General features: G+C 41.1%; 1 protein-coding gene and 1 pseudogene across 1 annotated transcript in view; both read right to left on the bottom strand.

Moving 5' to 3' along the window:
- The window catches only part of LAMA1 (laminin subunit alpha 1), a 155,979-nt gene that overhangs the window by 13,194 nt on the left and 129,385 nt on the right, over positions 1–13,400 (bottom strand). The window contains exons 49-54 of the mRNA XM_045850290.1: positions 7,703–7,853; positions 6,885–7,029; positions 6,300–6,441; positions 3,853–3,967; positions 3,497–3,658; positions 683–834 (exon numbers count right to left, since the gene is read on the bottom strand). Of these exons, the coding sequence (XP_045706246.1) occupies positions 683–834; positions 3,497–3,658; positions 3,853–3,967; positions 6,300–6,441; positions 6,885–7,029; positions 7,703–7,853 (867 nt within the window). The remainder of the gene's footprint in view (positions 1–682; positions 835–3,496; positions 3,659–3,852; positions 3,968–6,299; positions 6,442–6,884; positions 7,030–7,702; positions 7,854–13,400) is intronic.
- Positions 10,773–12,066, bottom strand: LOC123826296 (annotated as a pseudogene).

Raw genomic sequence — 13,400 nt, 5'->3', positions numbered from 1 at the left:
AAAACCACTTTTAAATATAATAAAATATAACTGTCAATTTTAATATATAATTCCACAAGTACTTACTGAATAATGAAAATTCTCTGAAAATAAATTTTAACATGACATTTTGTGTGAATAAAGGTGAAACTTGAAAATTGAAAGCTACAATTGAACATTCTCCAAAAATAAATGGAATGTTATTGAATATTATTAAATTCAATTGTTTTTGGAGGGTATTTTCTTTTGCTTCTTTAACTGTAATAATATGTCCCATGTGCTTTTAAAACATTAGGTCTATAGTTTTGAAGGAAAATGTACAGGAATGTTGATATGTCTTATTTTTCACATTTTACAATTTACTATTTTACCATTTATTATTTAGTATTGATATACTGCTAATGTTTACTGATACTATATGCCACAAAATTAATCTAATGTAAAGATAATTTATAGTGGACATCAAAAAAGGGAAGAGTTTAAGTTGTTTAGTTATGAAAATTCTACAAATAACTTATGAAAAAGCACATAAAATGATACCTAAGGAGGTACTCTAGAAAGGTTATAGAATTATTTTAGAACTATAAAGACTCTGACTGCTAATGACGCCATAGTAATCATCCCAGTCATTCAGACAAGAGCACCATGACAGGGACCCTACCGGGGAACCTCGCGAGGCCCCATGCCCTCATTACACAGATACCTCCCGCTCCTTATCAAGGAGATGGAATGCTCTTGCCCGTCACTGTACGTGCCCATGGGGGCCTGCAGGAGAGCTCTTCTCAGGCTTGCTCCATCCCCAGAATTAACATGCACTTCAACGTTGCCTTCGATGAGCATGATGGAAAAGAAGGGCTGGAAAGATTGCATAAAGATTTCCACAGGAAAAAAAATTACTATATGATTTTTAAAATTATCATCTTATGAAGATAATGTGGGAATATTAGCACTAAGTGAGCAATTTCTCAAAAATATCACCATCTAAAATAAGCATTTTAAATTTTGTATATTACTTTCTCTTTTCTATTCATATATTTTACATTCTCTATTATGTTATCACTAGCAATATCAAAGATTTGCATTTATATAGTCTTCATGCTTATTATTTATTGCCACATTATGTACCAACAAATAGATACATTGTAAGTCATTAATCTATTTCTTTTTCCAGTGTTGTTGAGATGTAATTGACACACAACATTGTATTAGTTTAAGGTGTGCTACATAATGATTTGATAGACATGCCTATTGCACACTGATTACAGTACAGTTAGTTAACATGCATGTCTTGGCTGTTATAAATAATGCTGTGGTGAACATGAGCATGCAGCTATCTTTTTCACATAGCAGTTTCATTTCCTTTAGCTATATATCCAGAAGTGGAATTGCTGGATCATACTGTAGCTCTGCTTTTAATTTTTTGGAGAAATTTCCGTACTGTTTTCTATAGTGGCTGCACCAACTTACATCCCCACCAAGAATGCAGAAGGGTTACCTTTTCTCCACATCCTCACCAACATTTGTTATTTCTTGTCTTTTAGATGATGTCCACTCTAACAGGTGTGAGGTGCTATGTCATTGTGGAATCTGGACCTATTCCTTTATTGTTAAAAATGTAGGTAGTTTATATATAATTTTAAAAAGGTTTTATTTATTTTTACAGAGAGGGGAAGGGATAGAGAAAGAAAGGCAGAGAAACATCAATGTGTCAGAGAAACATTGATTGGTTGCCTCTCGCATGCTCCCAACTGGGGAGAATGGCCAGCAACCCAAGCACGTGCCCTGACCAGGAATTGAAGTGGGGACCTTTAGGTTCTGATGATGCCCAGCCCCCTGAACTACATCAGTCAGGGCTATATATAAGTTTTAATAGCCACACATAATGAACATTTAACTTATTTTGCTTGTGAAATTGTTTTTAATATTTGTAGAAGTGGGATTAAAGAGTTGAAGGGTTTTAAATATTTAAATCTCTTAAAACATTTTGTGTCACACTGAGAAGAGGTCTGCCGGCAGAACTGCTAGCACTGGGTGGCGGCGTTCCTTTCTGCTGACTTAGCAGCAAACTTGGATTTGCAGGCAGTCCTGTGAGCACTGGTGGAGGAAAACAGTCTGATGGTTCCTCAGCAAGCCAAGCATACCATTGTTACATGACCCAGCAGTTCCACTTCTATGTATATACCCAAAAGAAATGAAAAGAAGTACTCAAAACAAGGTTGTATGTGACTATCCAGAACAGCATTATTCATAATAGCCAAAAGGTGGTAACAACCGCAAATGTTCATCAATGAACTGTATAAACAAATTGCATGATGTATACACAGTAGAATGTTAATTAGTTATGTAAAGAAGTACTGATGTGTGCTATAATGTGAATGGACACTGAAGGTCACATGTTGTATGAGTCCCTTCATATGAGACATACAGACTAGATAAATCATTCACAGATACAGAAAGAACATTGGTGGTTCCCTGGGGCAGGGAGGGGGAGTGGAAAGTGGCTGCTTAATATTTTCGGTGATGCAGATATCTTAGAACCAGATAGTGGAGGTGGCCTCACAACACTGAGAGCTCTAAATGCCACAACCATTCACTTTAAGACAGTTTCTTTTATGCTATGTGAGTTTCACCTCAATTGGAAAAAAGGATTGTTGGAGTCCATAAACCAATCTGTCATTGTTAGCCCTTCATCAAGAGGCTTGTGAGGTATTTGAGGTCTTTGGGCTGGTGTTTCAGTCCTCGCTGAGACATGTGTACAGTCAGCAAGGCTCTCTGAACCCATTTCTTCTGCAGCAAAAATATTTGCAGAGGAAGCCGCATTCACTCTGCAGAGTGGTTGCGATCACTGCACAACAATGTCTGTTGAACGTCTTCCACAGCAGAGGACAGTGCCCTGTAAACTGTAGTCACAATGCCTCGACTCATCAAGAAAACACATCAGCATTTTGTGCAGTTTCTTCAGATTACGTGGTATATGCAAGCTTGAGCAGAGGAAAGGGTAAATATCACCTATGCTATTGAAATGAAATATTAATATGGAAAACCATTCATTTTTCTCTCTTCTCCTACTGCTGGTCTATGTGCTTGTCACAGGTTACCTTTCTCTTTCTTCTCCTTTCCATCTGTAGTGATTGGTAAACAAAATCCTGCTTCATGGAGCAGTATACTGCACAACTTTATAGACTTTGAGATCTTGCTGTTTTAGCCTTAGAAGGAAGAGTAACAACCATAATAGGTAGAAGAAAATTCAGGAATATGCTATCTGAGTGAGTTTTAAAAGAATTAGAAGGAAACAGCAAGTATTTTTCTTTTCAGCAGCCAGACAAGGAACATGGATTATGCAACACAAAGAAATTTCTGACTCACACAGGAAAGACACTCAGCCATAGTCACTTGTGCTTACTAAAAATGCATGCCCATAAACAATTAACGTTTACAACGAAGTCATTTTCCATTCAGTTTTTCCCTAAGTTATTTCCTTCTGAACTCAGGGCTCACTAGCATTTGAACTACTCACCCCATGGGCCTGCTGATTCTTCCCATGCCTGCCCAGGGCAGCCAGGATGATGCCACTGTTGTTCGTGGTGGCAAATGTTGCCAACAATTCTGATTCTGGCGACAAAGACCTGGGTGGCAACTCAACATAGCCACCTTTCAAGAAGCTAGCACTCCGGATGGGCTGGTCACAAAGGAAAGGAAAAGCACAGTCAGGCCCATCTGCAGGCTGAGCCTTCCACGGTGGGGGAACCCGCCGACCTCCCCATCAGCTCTTTCCTATTCCCCGCACTGTTTTCGATTTTATTACTCTCCTAGGTTGGTAAATCCATGGGCATTTATATAAACTTATTCTAATATTGATAAAATGCTTTTCACCTCCAGTATACAGCCTTTTCTCACTCCGTAGGAATTTCTGAGTAAATCAAAGGTCGATCTGGATATTTCCAGGTTTTTGATGCAGCCCACGTAGCTTCTGCTGGTGACACCTTTCCTGTAGGGAAGGGCATGAGAACAACAAGGATTATATTTCCGTTTTTGAAAGAAGGAATACAAATGGACCCACAAATAAGAAAGATCTGTTTCCACGTGTCATTCTGCAGAAATGTTTAGGCCTCTCTCTAAGAAGGATAATGATGGTAAGAACTTCAGGTCTCCAAAAAATGCTCTCCTTAGGACTAAACAAAGGGATCGAATTTTGTGCAATTGACTAGATGGCTACCTGTAAAAAATATGTTTAATATTTCAAGGAAAACTATTATAGTCATTACAATTTAAACATACTAAAACACAGGCAAATTAAAAGAAACTGTATTAGCATAAGGAAATTATAGTGCAGAGATTATAATCCAGTCTGCAAGAGACAGAACATTTGCTCCCATGGGGCCAAGGGCGGGAAATGTGATTTCCTAGGATGGCACGGCTAGAGAAGGCAGTGGTTTTTGTCCATACCACATATTCACGAATTTTGTCCTGAATTAAATCGTTGTATTTGGTGACGTCTGGGATTATTCACAAGCGTATTTGTAGACTCAAAGCCAATATCATATTTTTCTTAACAGAAGCTGCCACACTGCTGTAGTGAGTGGGGTGGAGCTGTAATGTGGTCAGGTTCTCCTTTCCAAAATAGGGATAATACTAAGTTATACTCTTAGACGTTAGCTAGGAACATGGTTTTCTGTTAGAGTCAATCTCACTTTTCTTTCTCTCTGTGTGGAGCAATGAGCTGTGAATCATTCAACAACTCTATGATTTAGGACAAATCTCAATGTTTCTGGATGACAGTTTCTTCCCTTGTAGATAAGAGGCTGACCTCATGATACCTGAGGCCCTTCTAGAGCAAGTCTGTGATTTGCAATGTCTTCCTAGAAAAGGGGCTCTGTCCTTTTCTCCACTGTCTACACTCTGTGCTATTTAGGCAAAGCACAGATGAACTTGCTGCTACAGGAGGGTCTGCAGCACACCATGCCAGGTGGTAATATCTGGAATCAAGGATTAGGAGACAGGTGTCCAGTGCTTATTCTATCCTGGTGGAGGGCTAAGACTTGGGGCATATGTGACCAATTCCCAGAAATTTAAATGTAATCATTTTTAAGACTGGGGAAGGGGAGGGGTGACTGTGGTTGTAAACTATGTTTCTTGAAACTTTCATAAACTTCTATCAATAAGAAGGGGAAAGTGGGCCTGGGTTGCTCATCCCATAGCAGCTGGAGTGGCTGAACTTCTGTGTCACATGTGAGAATTCTGTGCAAGGACCCAGCCTGAGGCAGCGTACTGCTGCAAATGTGCATTGGAAGCCACCGGGCTGGGTGACTCGGTGTGGATACTCGATAACCCCACTCCCTGGAAACTATCTTGACTTGACTTTAACCTTTTGTATATGACTTAAAAAAAGTTAGAGCTTAATTTTTCCAATCCAAAGTTACAAAACTGAAGACCATGGACCACAGAAAGTTTGTGTGAATTATTAAAGTCACAAAGTTAAACATGAATCAGTATTATAAAAGGATTTCATTGCCTCTCTTCCCTGCCATCTTTCATCCAACTTCCTGATGCTGCTTTTTCTACTTTTATATATATTATTCATGCTAATCACACAAAAAGAGAATCTAGGTAAGCCTGCAGAAGCGTGATTTTGTATGTGTGTACTTAAAAAACGATTCTCCTACTCTGCCAGGGAGGAGAATGACTTGTGATGGACAGCAGGGTCTCCAAATATTGCACAGTAATGATTTTTAGATGTTCTAAAGGCAATAAATATAAAATCATTAATTTTACTGCAGAAGGCTTTCTTTAGTTCCCAATTAATATGACATAGAGTGGTTTGAATCAAAGTAGATGTTATGATAAATTATGTCCTCCCCCAAAGATGCTGATGTTCTAACCCTAGGTATCTGTGAATATGACCTTATTAGGTAATAGGTTCTTCACAAATGTAATCAAGTTAAGATGCAGTCGTTGGAGTAGGTCCTAATCCAGTAAGACTGGTGTCCTTATGAACAGGGAAATGTTGAACACATACACAGAGACATACGCAGAGGGAAGACAACATGTAGACCCAAAGAGAATGTCATCTACATGCTGCGGAAAGCCTGATGTTGCCAGAAGCTAAGACAGAGGCATGGAAAAGATTCTTCTCACAGCCCCAAGGTGCCGACACCTTGGTTTTGGACTTGTAGCCTTCCGAACGATGAGAGAATGAATTTCTGCTGTTTAAGCCACCCAGTTTGAGTGCCTGGTTATGGCAGCCCTAGGAAACTAGTATAGTATCCTAGTATAGTATAGTTAGTTGGCAATTAGGGAAATTATGCACTGTGGTGTTATACCTGCCAACTCTTGACCTAGGTAATCCACCCACATAAATTGGATCCTTATCAAGACGGTTGAGGTCAGAAGATGCTCCTGGGGTTTCACCTTGCTTGGTTTCCTTGTAACTGGTGTTATAAGCATCAATGACTGCTAGGAGTCCTGAAGGGGATCGAAAGGAATAGACAATAAAATGGAGATCACTTGCTACATAAGGTAAAACACAGACTTCTGCTAACAAGTTTCATTTATAAAGACATGTTCTTCTACATTCTGCCATTTTCACCAGCGAATGTTCTTGACTATTAACTGCAATCCTCTGTACAAAAGTCAGTAAATCCAGAAAGAAAGTAGAATTGATTTGATTCTTGATTCCAATTGAACCCTTAATGTTAAATAATACATTTGTTAAGCAGTCTATGAATTAAATATTTCTCTAGAAAAATATGAATCCTGATGCTTAGTATTCTAAAGAACACAATGGCTTTCAATGAGAATATCATTTAAAAATACCCAGAAAGCTAAAGTAAGTAAAGACCACAAATTTTGGAAAGATTTCTATTCTTGTGAGGGCAACCAACACCCAGCCATCCAGCTTCATTTACCTTGCTTCCGGTTTCGCTGGAAGGCGATTTTGTACCAGGTTCCGTTGTTGTAACGCTGGTCTGTAACAAGGGCTAGAGGCCCTGAGCCCAGGTCAATTGTAACTTTAACTCTGCCATGGACCAGCTCAATGGATAAAAAGTCTTTCTGTAAAGAAGAGGAAGTAGTTACCCATGGCCACATTGTATCACAAGGTTTCCTTTTCCTTCACATCGGGGATGGCAGAAAGCTTCTGAAGTCAAACTAAGAAAGCTGGACCTGGCAACAGCCAGAGGTCGATGGCTATGAAACTAAATGGACTAAGTATCCATTTGTGGGCACTACACAGATATGAGATAAACTCATTATTATCAAAACCTACAAGTCAGTAAAAGGTGTGAAACCTCTCTGTATCTATTTCATTGAGACTGATAAGTGGACTAGTTCCAAAAATAAAACTATATGATTGAGAGAAATCACCAATACACAAGATAGAAAGATGGAAATATGAAATTCTAGTGAATGAATTTCAAATAAGGCCACAGTGGTCAGAGTGAATGTAGAATAAGACATTATTTAACCTCAAAATTTAATAGTAAATGTTTGATTGATACCTATAATGATGGGAAAGCTATCTTCTATTGGGTGCTCTTCTAAGGGTTCTTCAATGACTTTGCATTAATATAATAAATAAATAATTTAAAAGGGGGATATAGTATGGTATGGTATATACTATGTATAATTAGCATATGCTAGTGAAATACTCGTTAAACACAAATATCCTCATAGCAATCTAACTGTGCATGCACGGCAGGGCCAAGCACCCCACAAGGAGTCTTACGGTGCCATTGGAAGTGAGGTACAGAAGAAGCCCATTTGTCGAAAAGGTGCTAAAAAGCATAATTATGTGTGTCACAGTAGCCCGAAGCGGCTTCTCCACGACAGAATACCCACTCCCATCGAAATGGAAGGAAGAGTCTTCATTCTGGGGGCTGCAAAACAGAGCCGGTGAAACACAATCCTTTCTCAGGAGGGCAATTCAAGAGAATAGATGACACAGTTACCGAAGTCTCCCACACAAAATTAGAGCTATTACTTCTGTACAGTGATAACAAGTGTTAATTATAATATCTTAAAATATCTTTGTCATGAGATTATGCGACACGAATGTCCATTTGCTTTATAAGGAAAAAAAAGTTAATGTAGGCAGTATTCACCTTAATAATGAATTGCATCAAAAGATAAATAAGTGCTATAAATACTTCTATTTATCAACTAGATTTATTTGTTTGTTTCAATTTCCTTCACTGTAACTATTCTTTGTTAATTCCAATGCTGTCAGGAGAATTTTTATATTGGCATTTATCACCCACTGTTGATTTTAACTGTTACATTAGTGAAAACTGGAATCACAATGGAAAATAAATATGTATCATTGTACCAGAAGAAGCATTGAAAAAAACAGGCAAAGGAAGCCTCAAAACTCTGCAGGCTGCGCCTATGACAGAGTTACGTGAAATGGACCGCCACATTTCTCACATCAGTGTGTTTCCCGTCTTTCCAGGGCCTCAAAAGGCTGACTTGACACAATGTAAAAATAACCAAAAACCATTAAATTACAAAGTAAGTACATCTGGAACACATCATTATTATGTTTAAAAATACTTTTCTGGAATCTCATAGGGCCTGAGAGTGAAACTTGGATTGGGTGTTCTTGGGGCATGATTTGAATTTTTCCTGGCTGCAGGTGTATAATAACCCAACTCAGCGCCACATCTTCAAGCAGGACAGAATAACTGGACAGTGAAACTGTTTCCACTAACAAACAAACAAGCCAAACCGAAACAAAACGAAAAAGAGCAGTGCTTTGTGAAACTTGAGGTTGTGTTGATTGCTTCCTGCAGTCTAACTTTCTAAAAAATTGTCTTGCTCTTTTAGGAAATATAACTTAAAGGAAATGCACTCCGCATAAACTCTTAAACTATGGCTCAATTCTCAATTCTTTTTTTTTTTTGTTAAAAATTATATACACTTATTTTTTTCTTTCCAGTCTAAGGAACTCTAGATAAAAAAGCAGTTTCAGGACACCTGAAAAATCCAAACCAGACAGCACAAAACATTAAGAAATCGCCTGCTGGAGACCACACCAAAGAGTGAGCACAGAGCTGTTCGCAAAGGGCTGGAGGAAGAGCAGACCCAGGAGTCAGCCATCTCGGCTGAGCAGTATGACCACAGCAGTAATGGAACGCTGTCTACACAAGATGTGAGTTTGTTTTATTTAGGCAAAACGATTTAGTGCCCCCATCCTTCTACCCCCTGAACAAAATCCCAGCAGTTAAAATATTAGATGGAAATGACAGCTCTTCCACAGTTGGGAAAATAGTGGTGGTGGTCCGTATTCTTCCAGCCATCAGCATTGCTGGAAGCACACACGCTGTGTGTAGAGTTCTCATTGGTCCATTTAGACACAAGGTCCTAAATAGGCTCTTTGCTGGTGCCTCTTAAGTGTTCAGTGCATATCCTAAAAGCTTATCAGAATCAGAGCTGCAGCCTTATTAGGCAGTGGGCAAAAAGTAGTACTATATTGGGAATGCAAATGGTCACATTTGAGTGTTAATATAAAATATTTTCTATGTACGTTTTTTGGCTTAATTTTCAATTCTTTAATGCTTTTTTAAAAATTGAGAATACTTTTTATTGTACAGCTTTCAGACACACAACAATAAATGTGTGAACATTTACAGGCCTAGAGTTCGATTCCAAATCTCCACAGCACCCCATGCACTGCACTGCACACTCTTGTTTGGGACCAGCCCCACAGAAATGAGACACCAAGTTATTGCTTTGTGAGCAGAGAGCTTCAATTAAAGAGAATCTTTCACACCAGGAACAGGGAGCCTAGAATCCTAATTCCTAACCCTGTGTGCATATGAATAAAACCTATGGATGTTTTAGATGACCCTATCACCTTTAAAAGTTATTGAAACGAAACTCCATTCTCAAAGTCATTAAGAAGTGCCCTTGTGTTTACAAACCAGATTAAGTTATGCATAAATAAATTCTGTGCACTCCACATACTGTTTCTCAAAGTAACAGCACTTCCTCTGGGACTGGGGATGACAGGTGGCCAAAACGCTTCATGCCTCCCCTTCCCAAGTCTCCTCAAACACCCAGATGTGAAATAAATATGCAAATAAAGCTTCAGTACCTCAAAGGTACACATCATTCCAAAGAATCTCCCATTTGAAGAATTTTCAAAGTTAAGAAAAACATAAAATCATCAGCAGGCTTTGTTTCTACAAGTTTTGTAAAACCCAAAGGCCCCCTTTGAACAAGGGGCTTTTTAAGCATGTCTGATACCACCTATTCATTAGTTGTTAAGCAGATAGAATCTGCCTCCTACTGTGTGTAGGATTCAATATCTGAAAACACCAGATAAATACTTTTTTTGAAGATAAATTCTTGGTGGGCATAAAAGCCAGCAATTACTTTAACAATGTAAGTTATTTGATTTGATTGACATCAAATTAGACATTTCAACAGCTAAGCATGTGGAGTTTCTTTTTTAGCCCAGGGGATGTATTGAAAAGGTTGGAAAACTTGTAGCACCACTTGAGAGACAGGAAGAATGGGGTTCAAAATAATAAAACATAAGCTTAATGGGCCAAGAACCAGTACCTATCACCTTCTGATAATGTGTCTCATGCTTCAGTGCCAGGGAAATACTAAGGACTCTAAGAGGTCATGGTCAAGCCACGATCCGGAGAGCCAGAGGCCTTTCTAATGGGAATGAGGGTAACAAGCTCCACTTGTCTGCCAGGGAAGAGGAGTTCCCCTGTCTGTGCTGGCCCAGAGTGGTTTTGGAAGATGTTTGCCCTTCCAGGCTTTTCAGTCCTGTGTCCCCACCAACTTCATTTCAGGTGCTTCTCCATTTTCTCCAGGGTCTTCCTAGAATCGGCTGGGCTCTGGGCTCCAGGGTTCATGTAGGATTGGTCTAGGATGAGCAAGGCCTCTTTTATGTAGTTCTGCACAGCAGACACAGTGGCACAGATGGCCTGGCTGCCAAACCCGTGGGTAATCGGGCTGAAGTGTGACAAGCAGTTCTGAATGTTGGCCTCCAAGACTAGGGCGGGCGGGTTGCTCCCGTTGGGTGTTTGATCTTGGTTGAGAAGGTCCGTGAATTCTTTACACACTTGCTATGCAGCCAGCACCATGTTCTTCCTCACTGCCATCTCATTCTGTCCTCCGAGGTGAGGTCTGATTAAGTACTCAGACACCAGTTTACTGGGAAACTCTGCTTCACAGACGCACACAAAGTCCTGAGCCAAATGATTGGCTTCCCCTTCTACTAAGGACGTCAGGAGGGACACATGTGTAGTCTTCAGTCTCCAGGTTGGAAGCCTCAGCCCCATTTTGTCCAATACTCCTGCAAGGACCAGCCTCCATTTTTAGATTTGGTTCTTCTAAGAGTACCTCCCAGTAATGAGGCATGTAAGCACTCAGGTGGGGGCAATCGTCTCTGGACTTTAGAAACTATCTCTTTGTATCTAGGTGTGGAGCTCAGGATGGACAATCTTCCAGGGACAGAGCAGAAGACCTCACTGGGGTTCATCCCAGTGGCCACCAGCTCCTTCTGACAGAGGAAACTCAGGGGTTCTTGGTCATGGAGATGGGTCTTTGTGAATAACAGTCTCATCATGCAGAAGCAGATGCTGTTCCTCCATGACCTGCACCTCCTCGATCTGTTGACCCCTGTCTTGAAGGCCCAGGTTCTCCACCAGGCCTTCCAGAGGTCCAGAGTGTGTGCGTGGGGTAGCAGCAGGTCTGAGAGGGGGTAGCCATCCCTGTGGACACTTGTAGCACCACAGTCCAGCCCAGAGATGTGGGGAGCAGGCTGGCAGGGTGCCTGTGGTACAAGGGCAAACCAGCCCCCTCCTGGCTCTGGCAGCTGGGCCAGGCCTGTGCCTGACTATCAGTGGGTACTGGCTGGTGGAGGGGGTTGATGGCAGCAGCATATACTTCTCCCAGATGCAAGCAGAGGTCTGCTGTTTGAGAGTAAGTCAACTGCTGGTAGGGAGGTGGAAAGTAGGGTGGTGGCTGGTATTTGGTGACTCCAGTATGGGAGAGGGGTGGCACAGGGTTGTAGAGATGCAGCCTGGCCGAGGAGAGGTAGGGTAGACGTGGGTTCTCATTGCTGCTCCCCATCTTGGCAATCCAGCAGAGGTGAGCCCGCAAAACCCAATGGGGGAAGTTTGAGCTCTCCAATGCCTGAGGCATTCTCAGGTCCCAAGGGTGAGCTCCAGGCATGGAAGGAAGTCTGCAGGTGGTGCACTCGGTGCAGAGTGCTCTCCCTCACCAGCCCGTACATGTTCTTGCTGCCAAGCAAAAAGAAGCTCAATTCTTTAATTCTTAAACCTGTGGTTTCCTAAAAGCACGTTCCATTGCTCTACTTCTTGGCTGACCATAGCTTCCTGTGGCTAAGGGCAGACTCTAGAACCAGACTGTTGGGGTTCAAATCCCAGTTTCCCAACTTACTATTTGTGTGAACTCAAAAAACTTACCTAACCTCTCTGCTTCACCCTCTTCATTTATAAAACAGGAATAATAATAGAACCTCTCTGGGAGAGCTACACATGATTTAACACATGGTTTAAAGTTCTTAACACAGTGACTGGCACATAGCGAATGTCCACTCCATTTTGTTCTGACGATTCTGCTGTGATCAGAGGTCCTCCATGGGCCCCCATTTTGCCTGTTGAAAGCTGAGCCTCAAACGTTAAGTACCTTGCTCAAGGACACACTCAAGAAAATGGTGAAGTCAGTTTTCAAATAAATCTCCAGAAATCTGTCTTGTCCCGCTGTGTGTGCCATCCCCCTCTACAGAGCATATGAATGGATGGCTCTCAGGAACGTGCAGTCCTTCTCTGGCTTCTCTCCTCCAGCAGGGCCTGATGCAAGGCAGTTGTGAAGTGGGCTGTATTCAAATGAGCTAATGACTGAGCATGACTGACACGTTTCTGGGGCTTGTCCCCCTGTGTGGCTTTCATTCCCTAATGTAGAGGCCCACATGCCTCTCTGGTCAGCCAGGTGCCTGTCTCCCAGCTGCACCCAGCCTGGGTAAGAGGCCAATATAAATAAAAGCAGGGCCCACCACAGCACTTCATGGATTGTTCTGTTGAGGTGCCCAGCCCTGCGGTCAGGAACATTTTTGTTCGTTTACTTGATAATATATATTAAAGATAAAGGTAAATGCTCATGTAGAGTTTTTTTTTAATCTAAAGAATATTAATGGCATGGCAGAGTAAGTAAACATGGCTCTCTTCCTCATACAACCACATCAAAGTTACAACTAAACCATAGAACAACCATCATCCAGAACCATCAGAAACTGAGTCGAATAGAGTCCTACAACTACAGAATTAAATAAGAAATCACATCGAGACTTACAGAAGGGGTGGAGGGGTGGAGGACACCCACGTGTGGCAGATAAATATTAGGAGGGATATCTCAGGACTGAGTGGTCCCAGCTCCAACCAGGA

This window comes from Phyllostomus hastatus, unplaced genomic scaffold (assembly GCF_019186645.2).
Source record: "Phyllostomus hastatus isolate PE091 unplaced genomic scaffold, TTU_PhHast_1.1 phas_contig_80, whole genome shotgun sequence".
Classification (NCBI taxonomy): Eukaryota; Metazoa; Chordata; class Mammalia; order Chiroptera; family Phyllostomidae; genus Phyllostomus; species Phyllostomus hastatus.
This window is presented reverse-complemented; position numbering and strand designations above follow the sequence as displayed.